The sequence below is a fragment of the Alligator mississippiensis genome, chromosome 2, assembly GCF_030867095.1.
Source record: "Alligator mississippiensis isolate rAllMis1 chromosome 2, rAllMis1, whole genome shotgun sequence".
NCBI lineage: Eukaryota > Metazoa > Chordata > Crocodylia > Alligatoridae > Alligator > Alligator mississippiensis.
The window spans coordinates 57404441-57420782 of NC_081825.1; the positions used below are offsets into that span (position 1 = coordinate 57404441).

At 48.3% G+C, this 16342-nt stretch overlaps 2 protein-coding genes across 2 annotated transcripts; both read left to right on the forward strand.

Annotated features, from left to right (window-relative positions):
- Positions 1 to 6246: 6246 nt before the first annotated feature.
- On the forward strand, positions 6247 to 9783 carry SLC10A4 (solute carrier family 10 member 4). Its single transcript, XM_006263575.4, has 3 exons — positions 6247 to 6717; positions 6806 to 7016; positions 8700 to 9783. Exons 1-3 carry the CDS (start codon positions 6284 to 6286, stop codon positions 9213 to 9215), a joined length of 1161 nt encoding a protein of 386 aa, XP_006263637.2. The 5' UTR covers positions 6247 to 6283; the 3' UTR covers positions 9216 to 9783.
- An 11-nt stretch (positions 9784 to 9794) lies between these two features.
- ZAR1 (zygote arrest 1) lies at positions 9795 to 14148 on the forward strand. Its single transcript, XM_059721708.1, has 4 exons — positions 9795 to 10633; positions 10705 to 10797; positions 10889 to 10963; positions 11726 to 14148. Exons 1-4 carry the CDS (start codon positions 9917 to 9919, stop codon positions 11867 to 11869), a joined length of 1029 nt encoding a protein of 342 aa, XP_059577691.1. The 5' UTR covers positions 9795 to 9916; the 3' UTR covers positions 11870 to 14148.
- The last annotated feature ends 2194 nt before the right edge of the window (positions 14149 to 16342 follow it).

Here is a 16342-nt window from a genome sequence, read left to right on the forward strand (position 1 = left end):
CTGTAATGGAGAAGGACCAGAACAGGCATTTTGTGGTGGTGAGAGAAGCTTTTATAACCACTTAGGATTGGAAAAGGGGCACCTGAGGACAAGTTATTTAACCAACTAACAAGAAGTGTTCCCCTTGTCACTACAATCACTTTTCACAGGTGGATATCACTATTTCCATCTCTATCTTTTTAAAAGGTGTTATTTGGTGCAGGAGCTATGCCTACCTACACGTCTGAGTGGCACCTGCTTAACTTGAGAAGAAACAGGAAGGTACTGTAGGAATCACTGAGGATATGTAATGGCACTGGTCCAGGTATTTCATTCTTGCTCTCTTGGTTCTAGATTCTGGTTGCAGTTACAGTATTCCAAATCTAAATTAACTTTACTAGTTTCAGCAGGTCACCGCTGGTATAAATCTGATCCTTCACATGCAAAATTAACTAATTAAAAATCCAGCTGCTAGAGTCTGAGGTGTTACTTGTATAAACCTTCTCCCAAAAGTCACAGTTTGTAAAGTAACAAATCCGTAAGGGTCACAGGTCTGCAGGCACTTTGTGTTCATCGTTCATCATCAGCTCGGTGGACATATGCTTGATGGCAATGCAAAGTGCTTAGTCATTTCTCATGCTGCTGTCTGTGAGAATGGATCATGAATCAAACAGCTTTGTACTCTGAGAAAGTACCAATCAGGCACAAAGAAAGGATGCCCAAAACATTTTTAATTCAGCAAAACTCTGATGGATGCTGCATCCATCCTTTTCAGAAACCGGGTAATCTAGGTTGAAACAAGTAATAATGGGATGCATGCAAACCTTTCTTAGGCTTTACCATGAAAGATCCTGAAAGCTCTGTAGATTTCTACTAATGATTTTTTTTCTACTAATAGAGAGAGCATGAAATCAGAATCTGTTCCCCTAACAATGGAGATTTCAGGCCATCCACAGGATGGAAGGTCTCTGCGCAGGTCACAGGGCTCCCAATCCTCGTAGCAACACAACTCATCTTCTTGGTGCAACACAACTTGTATCTCAGATGAGGCTTGTAGATGCATAATTCAGCAAAGCTGATCAAGTTTCTACCATGACTGGAATTCTCCCCAGACACCAGGAAACAAGCCATAACAACCCAGCTGTTGTGTGGCTCCTCTTGCTCCGCACCATATACTCTAAATGCTCAGCGCATGACCCTTGATGCATTTGGGACTCTCCCCTCCAGGTAACTGATAATAACAAACACCCAAACAAACTAGGGGAGCTGAACAAGAGATGTTTATATTAACAAGAAAGAGTGTTTCTGGATTAGTGAAGGCAATTAACAGAAACCAAATTTTAGTGAATAGGATTACATTTCCCATAAAATGGGTATGAAGCTCCCTCATGGAATATTTTTGTCCAAGAGATTTACAAGGACTTTTTGCAAGCCTGTTTTTCAGGGTCAAGAATGCCATTCTGTTGTCTAACAGTCTTCAATTTGGATTTTATTTTGATTCAGAAGCACATAGAACTCAAAGAGCACATCCCCACAAGTGGGAACTTGTGTTTACCAGGGACAAACGGCAGTAATACATATTTGTGCTGCTGCTAGTTATCCCTGGGGTATGCCTCTAACGTGCTCTGGCGTGTGGCAAGTTGCCCTGGGTGGGGTAGGGAAGGCTGGGGCCAGCAGCCTTACCTGGGCTCATGGGGGCCTCTCAGGACTCCAGTGGCAGCAATCCAGGTGGGTGGTGCCTGGCTGGCAACCAGGGTGTGGGTCTGGCCAGCAAGGCTCTGATTTTGGGCAGCGCATGCTGCTGCCACATGCACCATCACACTTTTTTCTGGCATAGTTTTTTTTATATCAGGATCCCCCAGTGTCAAAAAAACCTGCCACACTGCAAATTAACAGTGCAGTGAATGCCTGCATGCGTGGCACATGCAGTCTGCAGTGCCGCAGATGGGTCTGCAGAACTGCAAACTGCATGTGTGTGCTCGTCTGGACACACCCAGAATTGCTATAGGGTGACAATGTGTGTCTGAAAACTGGGACTGATTCTTGTTTCCATGACTCAGCTTGCTCAGTTTTATAATATTTTTCATTAAGGTAAGAAGGGGAGAGTTGACCTCCTTTGCTTTCTCATTTTTCTTCATCTGCCAGTCTGTTTTAAAGTTTTCTATACAAGCACTTATCACTATATTTACTAAGGATTCACATAGCATGGAAACCCCAACAGCTCCTCCTGCCACCACCATTTATGCACAACTTCCTGACTGCAAACAAAACCATCACTGCTACAATCAAGGAAAAGGTGTCTTCACTCTCCTCTGAGGAAAAAAAAATCAGGAGTAAAATCCATTTTTCAAGAATTTTTGTATGTGAACCTGAAGAGAACTAGCAGCACATGGACAAAACCACAATTGGGTGTTGTTTCAGAAAAGCATAGACGCTTCCAGCCTCCAAAGGAATGCAAACTGACCCAGGTGCCTCCCTTAATAACTCAATATGCTGATTTCTATCTAGGAATTTAGCACAGCTTTTTTAGCCTCTTGCTTATTATATAAATTGGACTTTTAAAAGTCTCTTCCACCTCTCATATCCAAGTTCTGTAACTTGTTTACATACAAATGTGTATTATAACTTCTATACCATGGACACTGTTCAAAAGTGGATTTAGAGCAGTTACATTGTCATAGTATTCAACCCCTGCTAAAGAGCAATCCAATCATTAATATTTTATATGCAATAAGGCTCATTTTACAAGAATGTATTTCCAGGACAGCATTCTTGTCCTCCAGCAAATTACTGAACAGGATTTTTACCAGCTTATAAACTACATATCTGCTTTCAGCACATTTAGCTCATCAATGTTATTTTGATTTTGACAATGAATTTGTTACTTTCTTGTAAAAGGAAGTCAGACATTGTAACTCTCTTCCCTTTCCTCTCTGCTCTCCATCTCTACAAAACAGAAAATTCAGGTATCTCACTAATATACAAATAGAACTATTGTGGTACTTGCTTTGTATGAGCCCAGTGCTACACTGGCATATGTGACAAAACTTTAATGATTTTCAAAATTGACCTCCAGAGCAAACATTGAGTGGTATAAGATGAAACCCTGAAAAATAAAATAGTCCAGCTAAATGCACAATAAAAACTTGGACGGGCTTCTTACTGTACTTTCTAAACGTGAGAGTACCATTTGCTTGCTTCCAAAGCTGCCAATGCTTACTGCCTATTGAATTAAGAACACAGAAGAAGTCAGTTCAGCCCTGGTCTCTGCAAGTCAACATATCTCTACTGAAGCGAATAGTTCTGTCTTTGTTTAAAACAGGATTGAATTTGAATATTAGTTGATATAGTAGCTGTTATAAATGTTAATATGTATTTCAAGTTGCATTAACCTTTTATAACACAGTAGGATTCTCATAGCTAAATTATTTTTACACAAAAAATCCCTATAAACTAAAATTCACAGGAACAGAGACTGGAATTAGGCAGTGCACAAAACAATTTGCAACTTTCTACTATATTGTTGAGAGTTTCCATATATCCAAGTTCATTGGATGTGGCTCAACTGTAATTAACTGTGAAGGTTATGATGTAAAAATATCTTCCTATGAACAGGTTTAATTTGAGGAGTCACATTCAGAGATAAGAAGGGAGTTCCCTCCTCTTCTTTTTTAGCACTGTCTCGATAAGCAACCTTTTACGCCTTATGTAACTGGCACACAGCTCTGGTGCTGTGTGTCATGAAAGTTGTAGTTGTTTCAGACATCCCAGAAGAGAAACTATGTAATGGTTTACTAACAAAAAGCAGGTGTATAATAAGTAAGGGAAGAGTATTTGGACCAAATGACCTCTGGAGGTCCCTTACAGCCCTACTTTTCTATGAATCTATGGTTCTAACATATAGATTGTATACATGAAAGATGAGAAAAACAGTATACACTAAAATTGGAAGCACTCTAAGTGCAATGTACATTTTTCAGTACATGCAGATCTGCAGATTGATTAGTTTCAAATAATGTTGTTGGCTCATAGCCAAGCAAACACAGCACTGAAGTATTCCCCTTTACGAGCAAATTAAAGAACTGTCTCAACTCGGTAATATCTGCTTGTTTAACAGGGATGTCTCATTCGCCCTCTTCTTTCCTCAAGCAAATGGTAAGAAAAAGATAGCAGAATAAAACCTGGAGTACTAGCATTAGAGCATAAGTAAAGCTGAAAGAGAGCCCCCTGGAGGTCATCTAATACAGCCCCTCCTCCCCCCTGCCTGAAGCAGGATCAACCCTATCCAAACCCCCACACATACAAATCCTTGTCTATCCTGTCACTAAAACTATGCAATCCATCCTGTCACACAACTACCAAGGCACAATACCCTAATCTCCCATAGATAAGGTAGGGGACAAGGGCTGTCAGTGTCAGACTGCTGCAAGGGTTGTTAAAATATGCTGAAGAGAGCCGCTATAGTTCTCCTTTCCCCCCACTCCAGAGGGATCATGGCACAGTTGTTATGCTATACACTGGGGGTGTTAAATTTATGCCCTTTGGCATCTGACCCACAGGGCTCCAAGAGGGGCTGGGAATTTGACAGAACAAGCAGGGGTGGGGTGAGCAACAGCTGCATTAACATCCTCCCCCCATTTTGGCTCCAATGCCACTTGCCTCACTGCCACCCAGGTCTGGACCCAGCCTCAAGGAGCTCCCGCAGTCTGGATCTGGTGCAGGTAAATTTGACATCCTTGCTATTCACCAGATGCATGACTTTGCTACTAAATTCTGCTAATACACCCAACTTCTGCATGTATCCCAAGCCATTACAGAGGATTTAACACACTATGATTCTTACTGGTACGCTACTAGTTTCTTCTGGAATGTTAGGAGCTAACTGTAGGGCTGATTATATGGTTTCAGGCTTCACCCAACATGCTTCTATAAGAGTAGGAAAAGCTGAGGAAGTTTCACAACAGTATAATTTATTGTTTGGGAATGGAAGTCTCAAGCTGGACTCCCAATTTACTTTGGGCTTTCCACCATCATCATCTATGTAAGGCATATACAGCTACTTAGGGAGCCCCTAGACCTGGAGGCACTTTGAGACCACTCTGGTGACATTAAAGACACAGTCTATTGATCTTTGGATTCACATCCAAGGTAAAAGGGGCCCCAGAGCCCAAGAAAATGTACAGATTTGAGAATAAGAGGTGAAGAAAAGTGTTGGCAAAATGAGGCATTGGAGGTGAGGAGTCAAGTAGTCTGGGGTCTGGAATTAGATGCCCCCCACTGACTCTGGGGTCTGAATTCTGTGCTCTGTTTTGCTATGCTTCGTGCACTGTGATCTGGGGCACCCCAAAATGCCCAGCACAGCTACTAAGAGAGAAGGGCCAAGACAGACTACAGCTAACTTTTGCCTGGGTGGGGGCCATGTCACTATACAGACTGATCTTTCAATGCAGCTTTAAAAAATAGATTTCTTCTAACAGAACTGAGGAGCTTGCATATCTCTCAAGGAGGCAAGACTCCTCCAGGCGAGCCATGAATTTCAAACCATGTGTGCAACAGAGTAAAACACTCTGCACTGCAAGGATTGCTATGTGGTTGCAGGGAGCGGGCATCTCTATTGAGCTCCCGGCTGCTGCAGATGTGCTGCAGTTAATAAAAATCACGCAGGTGTTCAGTTGAGCATTACCTTTCCTTGCTTCAAAAGGGGTTAAAAATGAACACAGTGATTATAATAGGAACCAGCCTAAAACTGCCTCATGTCATGTATCTTCATCCCTGTCCCAGTCTTAATGCAAGCAGGTACATGGCATTAGCAGGGAAAAACCTTGAACCTGCCTTAAGGTATATCAAGAACAAAAGCAGGCTGCAGTCACCTGCCCAGGCTGCCTTAGGATGGACCCAGGTTAAACTAGCAAACAAACAAAAAATCAAGCCCCCAGATAAGAGGAAGGCTCCTGTTTGAAACATGTCGCTACAGGTAGTTTGAACTGAATCTGAAAGAGGTCTGTCCCCAGGGCCCTGCCCGCTCCCAGCCCTTGGGGGAGAGGAGAGCGGAGGGAGGGGACTTGGGGAATCCGCCCGCCTGCCTTCCGCAGCAGGCTTTTTTTCTGAATAGGCTCTTTCCTAGGAGGCCGCCAGGGCGGGGCGGGAACACCCCGGCGTTTCTTGCCGAGACGCCGCTGCCCCCGCCCGGAGGGAGGCGGGGAGGAGGCGGAGGGCGCGGGGCTATATAAGGCCGGGGCGCCGCTCCGGAGCTAGCCGCGCTGGGCGGAGAGCAGGGCAGGGGCCGGGGGCGGGCGGCGCGGCCATGGGTAGCCCCTGGCCGGACCCCGCGGCGCGCTGGGCGCTGTCCCAGCCGCCGAGCAGCGGCGCGGCCGAGGAGCAGCCGCCCAGCGCGGGGCCGGGGCCGGGGCCGGGGCCGGGGTCGGGCTCGGCCTTCTGGGACACGGCGCTGAGCCGCGGGCTGAGCGTGCTGACGGCGCTGGCGCTGTGCGTGGCCATGCTGGGGCTGGGCTGCGCCGTGCAGCCCGGGCAGCTGGGCGGGCAGCTGCGGCGGCCCGTGGGGGTGCTGCTGGCGCTGCTCGGCCAGTTCCTCCTCATGCCGCTCGTCGCCTTCCTGCTCGCGCTGCTCTTCGCGCTGGACGACGTGGCGGCCGTGGCCGTGCTGCTGTGCGGCTGCTGCCCCGGCGGGAACCTGTCCAACCTGCTGGCCGTGCTGGTGGACGGCGACATGACGCTCAGGTGGGGCCGGGCCGGGCCGGGCCGGGCGGGGCGGGGGGCTGGGGCCGGGGTCCCCCTGCCCGCGCTGACCGCGCCTGTCCCCGCGCAGCGTCGTCATGACCGCCTCGTCCACGCTGCTGGCCCTGGTGCTGATGCCGCTCTGCCTCTGGCTCCTCAGCCGCGCCTGGATCCGCGCGCCGCTCGTGCAGCTGCTGCCGCTGGGCGCCGTCAGCCTGACGCTGGGCAGCACCCTGCTGCCCATCGGCCTCGGCCTCCTGCTGCGCTACAAGCGGCCCCGCGTCGCTGACCTGCTCGTCAAGGTACCGCCGCCGCCCCGACGGCAGCTACGGGCGACGGGACGAGCAGCCCCGGCGCTGAGCCGCAGCTCGGCGCCCTCCCGAGGGACGGGGACGGGGGGGCCGCCGGGTTGGAGCAAGGGGAGCTCACGGGCAACCGGCAGGATCTTGACAGCCCCCTTCAACGGGGCGATCAAAGCCGGTGCACTTCCAGCGGAGAGGGAGAGAGGCCGGGGTGGCGGGGACCTCCAGTAGCTCCCGCACCGCCCCGTCCTCCCAAAGCCAGGTCAATTCCATCCCCCCAGATATCCATCCCAGACACGGCAGAGGATGGGGGCTCATTCTTCTCTTCTTAGCTGGAAGCAGGCACACTTCAGTGAGCCTGTTTTGGGGCATGGGGGTGCCTTCAGCCTGCAAGGGATAGTAGGGGAAATGCTACTAACACGTGAGGGAATGACTTTGTAAAGTGTATTTCATCTGCAAACAATATCTGAGGTTCCAGAGGGGCTGGAGGATCCAGCAGGATCAGGCAAACTGAAGTCAAGCAAAAAATGGTTGCAGGGAACAAAAGGAATGAATGACTTCAAGCATCTTGTTAGTGCATGAAACCGAGGGGAAGGGAAGGTTTCAGAAAGGAGGAGGTATGAGGACAAAAGAAAAGCCCTGGTAATCCTGTACATAGAGAATTACCAGAGTGAAGTACTGTCATAAAAGCCTTTTACTTACACACACACACACACACACACACACACGTTTGCAGAGGACAGCAATAGAGGAATGAAAATGCCTGTTAAAACCTAAGCTTTCAGGAAAAACAAGCTCAAAGGCAAAGCAAAACAACCCTCAAAGAGCTGGGTAAGTCTGCAAAAGCCACTTGATGGCCCCAGTATGAACCAAGCACAGCAAGAGAACCCAGCTCAGGGGGCTCTGGGGATGGCAGGCACCCCAAAATGCACCCCAAACAAGAGAACCAAACCCAGACACTAAGTTAAAGTGGATAGTCATTCAGTTCAGTGGCATCAAGACTGCTCAGAACATGTACAGTCTTTTTCAACTTTCAGAATGAGGAAAAAATATCTATCCTTTAAAAGCCTGGATGCCTGGTACCTTTAATTCCCAGATTTCATGGCTGAAGCTTAAACTTGGCATACAACTCCTTCCACAAGATAGATTTTTTTTTTTAAAAACATCACCTTAAAAATGTTACAACAAAACTGTTTAGCTTGTAGGGGTTTCTCCTAAAGACATAGTATCATTTAAAAACAAAAAACAAATGAAGTGTTTTTTCCCTTTCTTTCCAGGAAAGTATCTTCTATAAGCTATGGTGTTAAAAACTAAATAAGGTCTAGTCTGACACTCCTGCTTACCTTGAGCCTGATTTCCAAGCCTGATGAAATTTTACATGAGCCTGAGAGTTAAATAAGGATGGCCCAGTCCAGCAATGAGAGCCTGCAGACCTACAAATGCAAGGACATTTAGAATTTTAAAAAGGGCCATTTTCAATATTCCTCCTTCATGTCTTCTTTTTTCTGTTCACTTACTGGAGACATTTGTTGTAGGTCAGATTTGACTTAAATTCTCTCCTTATTATATTAGTTTTAAATATCAGTGTATTTTATTGATTTGCTTTTAGTTACAGCTGTAATGTTTTGTCTCCTCTCTTTTTCCCCCTCCCTCTGATTTTTATCTAATGTTATTTATTGCCAGGTTTCCCTGTGGTCACTTTTAGTCACGCTGGTGGTTCTTTTCATTCTGACGGGCACGATGCTGGGACCAGAACTGTTGGCGAGCATCCCTGCATCTGTCTACGTGGTAGCAATCTTGATGCCCATGGCTGGCTATGCCTCCGGGTACGGCTTGGCTACACTATTTCACCTGCCACCACACTGCAAAAGGACAGTGTCTTTGGAAACAGGATGTCAGAACGTCCAGTTGTGCACTGCCATTCTGAAATTAACCTTCCCTCCCGAGCTCATTGGGAGCATGTATATGTTCCCCTTGCTTTATGCCCTTTTCCAGGCTGCAGAGGCGGGACTGTTTGTGCTGGCCTACAAGATGTTTGGACAAGACACCTATAAGCAGGAGCTCCTCGATGAAGAAGATGATACAGATATTTCCTACAAGAAACTGAAAGAGGAGGAAATGGCTGACACCTCCTATGGCACGGTGACCGCAAAGGAGCCCCACACCGTGTGCATGGAGCTGGCGCAGACGGCGCTCTAGGAGGTGGGCTGTGCCGGGGGGCACCCACCAGCCCAGCAGCCTCCCAACCGCGCCACAGTGACCGTGTGTTTTCTACCGTGCCAGCTGCTGCTGCTGTCCCTCCCAAATGCATCCTCTGTTGTGTGTGTGTGTGTGTGTGTGTGTGTGTGTGTGTGTGCGTGCGTGCACATGTATCCCCACTCCCAGCCTGGGCACTGGTGCAGCAAGCACGGCCAGGCACACAGAAGGGCCCCATGCACAGCCCTGGGCCGCCTGGTTGCATGAGCCTGTAGCTGCAGGCGGGATGAGCCTGCACATCTGGAACAGACTTCCCAAGGTGGCAGCGCAGTCCCCAACCTTGGCAGCCTCCAGGAGGGCACTGGACAGGCCCCTTGCCAAGCTCCTTCGCTCTCAGTGGTATTCCTGCCCGGAGCAGGGCTGCTGGACTCCAGGTCCCCTCCGGCCCTTAATGTCTATGGCTGTCTGTGAGCGCCGGGTCGAGATGAGCCTGTTTCGTGTATCGCATGCCCGTCGCTGTACCCCCGCTCGCTGTGTACCCCAGTGCTGACCATTAAAGGTGCAGACCGCTCTCGCCTCTGAGCTCCGGCTGCAGCGGCCGCGTCTCCCCCGGGCCCGGACACCTGCGCGCCAGGTGCCGCCCTCGCACCTGCTGCCCGGCCCGGCCCTATTTAGGCGGGCCGTGGGGGCGGCCCCGGGCAGCCATGGCGGACGAGGCGATGGAGAGCTACCTGTACTCCGCCTACAGCCCCTACGCCTACCGCTACCCGGCGCCCAAGGGCAAGGGCGGCGCGGGCGGGTGGCGGGCGCGGGGCGGCGGCGGCTACGTGGCGGGCTACGCGGAGCCGACGGCGGCCGACTACTTCGACAACTACCAGCGCGCGCAGCTGCGGGCCATCCTGGCGCAGGTGAGCCCGGGGCTGACCCCGCGCCTGCGCAAGGCCAACACCAGGGAGGTGGGCGTGCAGGTCAACCCGCGCCGCGACGCCGCCGTGCAGTGCTCGCTCGGCCCGCGCACGCTGCCCCCGCCCCCGCCGCGCCGCCGGCCCGAGCCCGAGCCCGAGCCCGAGCCCGAGCAGGAGCTGGGCAGCCCCGCCACGGCCGGCGGCCGCCCCGTGCGCTTCCCGCGCACCATCGCCGTCTACTCGCCCGTGGCCTCGCGCCGCCTCCCTGCGCTGCTGCACGAGGCCGAAGCCGAGGCGGAGGCGCCGGCGGGGCCCGCGGGGCAGGGCGCCGAGGCCGAGCCCTCTGCCGAGACGGTGCGGGCGAGCTGGGAGCAGCCCCCCGACGGCGGCGGCGCCGAGCCCCGCGAGCAGGGCGGGGAGCCGGAGGGTGCAGAGCCGGAGCGGGAGCAGGAGCAGGAGCCGCCCGCGGCCGCCGTCCAGGAGCCCGCGCAGGGCAAGGCGCGGCTGCGCTTCCAGGTAAGGCAGCGACGGCGGGGCCGGGGCCAGGGCCGGGGCTGGGGCCAGGGCTGTAACGCGTGTCCCCGCAGTTCTTGGAACAGAAGTACGGCTACTACCACTGCAAGGACTGCAACATCCGCTGGGAGAGCGCCTACGTGTGGTGCGTGCAGGGCACCAGCAAGGTAGGAGTTGCCCCTGGCCTGGCTAGCTTGCAGCCCCCCACTGCCCTGCCTGGCCCCACGCCGACCTGCCTGCTTGCCCCCCCTCGCCCAGGTGTACTTCAGGCAGTTCTGCCGCACATGCCAGAAGTCGTACAACCCTTACCGTGTGGAGGACATCACCTGCCAGGTGAGTGCCCTGCCCTGCCCTGCCCTGCCCTGCCCTGCCCTGCCCTGAGCAGGGCAGTGAGGGAGAGGAGCCAGTGCCCAGCATCATCCAGAGGAAGGGGATGAAGCTGACCTCCCTGGGCTTGGGGCTGCAGTAGAAGAAGCTGCTGCTGGAAGCTGAAGTGGGGGGTGAAGCAGTCAGTTGCTAGGGTGCCCTGAGGTGCTGTGACGCCCTCTTGAAGGGCCCTGCCAGAGGTGTGTGAACAGACAAGCCAGGTGTAAGGAGCTGAGTCACTAAGGGCAGGTTTAGTTGGCCACTGCCTGCCGCTCTGTGGGAAGCAAGTCCTGTGATTGATTAGTTCCCACCTTGATATGGTGCTGTTCAAGTTGCATGAGTTAGACTCAAGGCATCCCTCCATAAAAAGCTGAGAACCACTAGGTTAGACCAACAATAGTCCTCCCAGAGCAGGGGTTGGACAAGATGACCTCTCCATGTTCTTTCCACCCTTATCTACCTGAGTTGAGAGAGTTAAGGTTTTCCTCATCCATATAGAACTAGTGTTCACAACTGTCAAACAAAGAAACAGCTGGTACCACTGGCAGCAGCTGACCCATAAAGATGCATGGGCATCAGATAGGAGGAATGGAGATTCCAGCTTAGTTGCTGCCCACAAGCTTTTGGGCCACTCATGCTCTCCCACCCTAACATGGTTTTGGTTTGTTTTGGTTTGTTTGTTTTACTGTGGTCTGTAGCCCCTATTAAAACACCCTTGCTCCTTTCCAGAGCTGCAAACAGACCAGATGCACCTGCCCTGTGAAAATGCGCCATGTGGACCCTAAAAGGCCCCATCGTCAAGATCTCTGTGGGAGATGCAAAGGCAAACGCCTCTCCTGTGATAGTACATTCAGTTTCAAATACATTATTTGAGAAGGATATTTTTGTTTAAAGGCTTCTGATCTAATTTTGCAAATAGAGCCAAGACTACTTTTTTTTGTTTTTGAAGGAATATATGAAATGGTGAAGTGTAGCTAGAAAAACCTGCAAATAAAGGTATTGCAAAGCACTCCTTAAATGTCAAGGCAGGATGATGTTTAACTTGTGAAGTGGCAAATGTTAAAAACAATGTAGCGTTGTCTTGAAAATGAGGCGGATTGCCCATGGAAGTACTACTTGTCTTGTGGGTGTTCATGCTAACAAAGCCAACTACTTCCTAACAGCAGCTGAGCTTCTGGAAAATCCTAAAGAATTTAAATTTTGTAGGCAGCCATGCTTCTTTGGATACCTACAGGGAGATGTCTCTGAGGTCAGTTTTTAAGGTCTGGGCTTACTCAAAGCAACAGGTATTGTGCGAGAACTAAATATTCAAGTGTCCTAGTATAGCATTACATTTTAAGCTTTTCTAGAGTTGCTGCTTATTGCAGAAACAACAGATGAATGAAAAGATTTGCCTGTTCCCAAGTTACTAGTTCAAGTAAGGGTCATCCTTTTAAAAACTAAACAAAACTAACTCCTCAGTTGGTCTGCCTGCCTTCATAAGCTAGCTCTGAGGATAAAAAAAAAAAAAAAAAAATTAAATTAGCTGTACAAGCAGCTATCGCTAGCTAACAGGGATATAGGGGATCACTAAAGCAAATAGTTGCAGAGGGTATTGAAGCACTAACTTTTTAGTACATGCCATCTTTAAGTTTAGTTCTCTCCAAAATTATGCATGTCAAAGGATGAAGGCTTCTGCTTTAAGTGTTGGCTAAAGACTTTCAGAATCTAACTTGCATGATTTGGTCTGCTTTAATGGTGAGTATAGATCAGTTTTTGTAACTGGATAACTGCTAAACTTCTATCTTCCTGGGGAAGTAGCTTGTTTGCTTCTATTCTTGTCAGCTTACCAAGCCATCTAGCTGATAGATGCTGAATGGCTGAAAGTATAGTTCTCATGGCACTTAAACTCTGCAAATCCACTGCACTAGCAAATTCACTAATGTATAAAATAATATTTCAAAAGTTACTAAAAATTGCTAGCAAATGTCTTCCCCCCCCCCCCTTTTTTTTTTTGTAGATGGATTATGCATCCAATTTTATCCATCTACCTCTAACTAGATTTAATAAGAAGTTATAAGGTACTTCCCCAGCTTCAGATGAGACTTTTGGAGGGGGAGAAGAGAGATTTTATTTAATGAACTTTAAAAACATTCTTTATGGTTCTGTAAGGCTGTCTAGTATACACAGCTAAAGCTTCTTGCATAACTTCTGGTGGCCCCCAAGCCCATTCTTTATTGCTAATACAGAAACCTGCCTGTATTCCTCCCTGTGACCCCCCCCTGTTATCTGTGAGCAAAAAGCCTCAAACTACATGTTTTCTGACGTGTGGCCTCTGTCACCTGGCACTGACAGAACAGTGCAGTAGTTGAAGCACAGGAGCGAGCAAGCAAACAGTGGTGAAACCAAGGAATTGCTACCCTCAAAATATTGGCCTCAAGCTCTTACCATTGCAAACTTCAGTGATTCTGTATAGGAAGCAGCATGTAACTCTTGACACATTACTCAACACTACTAAACACCAGGAGCAACTCTTGCATCTACTTTGACTAGCTTCAGTATTTAGCAATTGTTACAATTTGACACTTAATGTGACTTGCCAGTCTGTCATAGCTGCAGGGAGGAGATTTTTATAATTTGCTATGGATGTTAAGTTTAATTCAACAGCACTAGATAGCAAGCTGCTTTTTTGGGAGGGGTGGGATGCTGGAAAAAAGTTAAGTAATGTGATGTTTTTGGAAGATGGAACGCATCTTCTAGATTTGGCTTATAGAACCAATTTAATAGATTAATACTTTTGAAGTAGGGCCTGCCAGAGGTGATGAGAGTATTTCATGTACCACATGCAAGGGAAAGACTAGCAGGCACTTCTCATGCTTGGGTTTTCCTATTTGAAATGCTGCAGGTAGAGGCGAACTAACTTGTAATCATGGCAGATGTGGACCTAAAGGGTTTGCATTTAAAGTTCAGTACAGAATTATCTTGTTAAGTTTCTTCCCCCCCTCCCCCCAGTTCAAAACATTTTAGCTGTTTGTATCATAAAAATAGCTCTTACTGCAGAGAGTAAGTAGAAAAAACTGTCCTTATTCCTGTTTAAAGGATATAATTGTAAGATGGAAAGTGTTTTCACTTCACAGTGCAACAGATATTAAAAATGGCATTATTCCCTCCTGTTTGTTTTTTGTGTATTGTTAACTATATCCTTCGTATTCAGCAGTTCAGAAATTCAAATACCCTCAGTTCCTAGGAATGGTCTCCCAATACAGCTAGAAACAGCTGGGCCACAAACTGTTTCCAGTGTATCTTTCTGGTGTGGTACAATAACATCTTTTTGAGAGGTGGAGACTAGAAATTTGCACAATATTAAAGATTTAAGCACACTTTAGACTCATAGTAGTATAACAAAGTTGGGTGTCGGGGAACTGGAACTGAGAGAACTTTTATTTGCTTTTCTGGCTGCTGTTGCACACTTGATCCAACTTCTTTAGAGAATCATCTGCAATGATTCCAAGATCACTTTTTTTTTTTTTTTTTTTTTTTTTTTTTTTTTTCTTGAGTCCAGCACTGTGAATGTATAGCTGAGGTTATTGTTCCCCATGTACTGGGGTTTGTGTTTTTGGGTTTTTTTGATGTGGTATGGTGGGTTTTTTTTGTGTGTTTTTTGTTTTTTTTCCTGCAGCTTCTTGCCCTCAGCTGGATACTTCACCAGTATTCTCTTCAAACTTTTATTGAGACTTCACTCTGTATTCTCTCTTCTAGATCACTTGAGGAGAATGTAAAAGCTGGGCTCCTCCCAGATCCTGGACCCTATTTGGGTTTGGTTGGTTTTTTCCCCCCCCCCTCCTTTCCCCCCCCAATGGAAAAATGACCAGTTATCCCATCTTTCTTTTATTTTCCTTCTCCTAACCAGCTGTTCATCTATGAAAGGACCTTCCCTACAATCTCATGGCAACTCGGGTTTGGGGAGGGCTATGAAGAGCTTTTTGTGAAAGCACTTGTTAATATACTAACTGTGCATCTTGGTCTAGATGCTTCTTAACACTAGCATCCCCCAGCTTGTGGAGTTATTGCAAGGTTTTTCTCGTTTAAAAAAACAAAACAAACAAACCCCAACCCATGGTGCCACTTTCCTAGCCTATCCATCTATGTGACTGCTGGTTTTCCCACCAGTACCCTTCTCCTCATTCCCCCCCCCCCCCCCCCCCCCCCCCCCCCTGCACACACACACACCCCTTTGTTTCAAATAGCTTTTAACTAATTTGTCAGGAATATAAGTTTTAATGAGATCCTTGCTGGAGCCAATGCAAATGGATGTTTTTTGGTATTCTGCCACCATTTGGGCACAGAAGCTGTTTTTGGGCCAAGCTGGCCTTGTAGTGGACTCCTTAGTACCTGGTGGGAGCTGTGGGTAGCAAGATATGGTCCACAGGCCAGATATAGCCTACAGGGCTCCCTATATGCTCAGAATACTGACAATGCAGCAAGTGAGGGCAGCTTTAATTGCTGTAGCTCTTGGAGCCACAGAAACTAATGCTGCTGCTTGATCTCCCACTGAATTTCTGGTCTTGGGTTGGACCTGAGAGTGGAATGGTATCACCAGGCCCATGGGACTGCTGGTAGGAGAAGTAGCAGTTCATGCTGTGCTTCCCAAATTCCTGGCCTGGGGCTAGATGCCACAGATCCAGCTCTTGGACTAGCCCCACGCCACTCATCTGGCCTGTGGGGTCCAATTAGTTAAGCACAACTGTGGTATACAATTTTACCCGAGTCTCAAAATGACTTCTGATCAGTCAGATTTGATAGTGGTGCATTATTTCTGATATGCTTGATACTATGGGGTTGCAGGAGAAAGAAATGAAGTCAACTCTTGTCTTTTAAGCAAAATGTGTCTTTGCTGAGCATCAGGCACTGGAGATGAGTACTAATTATTTCATGGGGGGTGGCTACTACTATGAATGCAATACTGGAATGGCTTTTAGCTTGAATTATTCAGCTCACCTTACAAGAGGAAGCTGAATGGCAACAGGAAAGATATACAAGGCAAGAACTACATTCTCCACAAGAACAGGAACTCAAGAACTTGTTCCCCAAGCAGCACATACCTAGTCTCTTTTCTATCTTAGTTACTAATCAGATTCCATAGCCACAACCATAGAGAGCAGCAACTCAGTAGCTATAACTGGGGCAAGACAAGACCACTCCTTCTGAAGCAGGAGGTGGAGAAGGCCATCAATACCTTGCAGTCTAACTTTTGCTATGAATAAGCAACAGAAAATGCTGGCTCCAACTTCAAATTAATATAGCCACAATTTGGCTTCCAGAGACAATTTCCTATTCAAGAAGCACGCTCATGGCTGCTTTTGGGAT

Excerpts from the sequence above, each read along its gene's own strand:
- SLC10A4 (XM_006263575.4), top strand. The coding sequence starts at position 6,284 with ATGGGTAGCCCCTGGCCGGACCCCGCGGCGCGCTGGGCGCTGTCCCAG. Across the intron at positions 6,718-6,805 it reads GACGGCGACATGACGCTCAG|CGTCGTCATGACCGCCTCGT; the intron begins GTGGGGCCGGGC and ends GTCCCCGCGCAG. Across the intron at positions 7,017-8,699 it reads TCGCTGACCTGCTCGTCAAG|GTTTCCCTGTGGTCACTTTT; the intron begins GTACCGCCGCCG and ends ATTTATTGCCAG.
- ZAR1 (XM_059721708.1), top strand. The coding sequence starts at position 9,917 with ATGGCGGACGAGGCGATGGAGAGCTACCTGTACTCCGCCTACAGCCCC. Across the intron at positions 10,798-10,888 it reads GCGTGCAGGGCACCAGCAAG|GTGTACTTCAGGCAGTTCTG; the intron begins GTAGGAGTTGCC and ends CCCCTCGCCCAG. Across the intron at positions 10,964-11,725 it reads TGGAGGACATCACCTGCCAG|AGCTGCAAACAGACCAGATG; the intron begins GTGAGTGCCCTG and ends GCTCCTTTCCAG.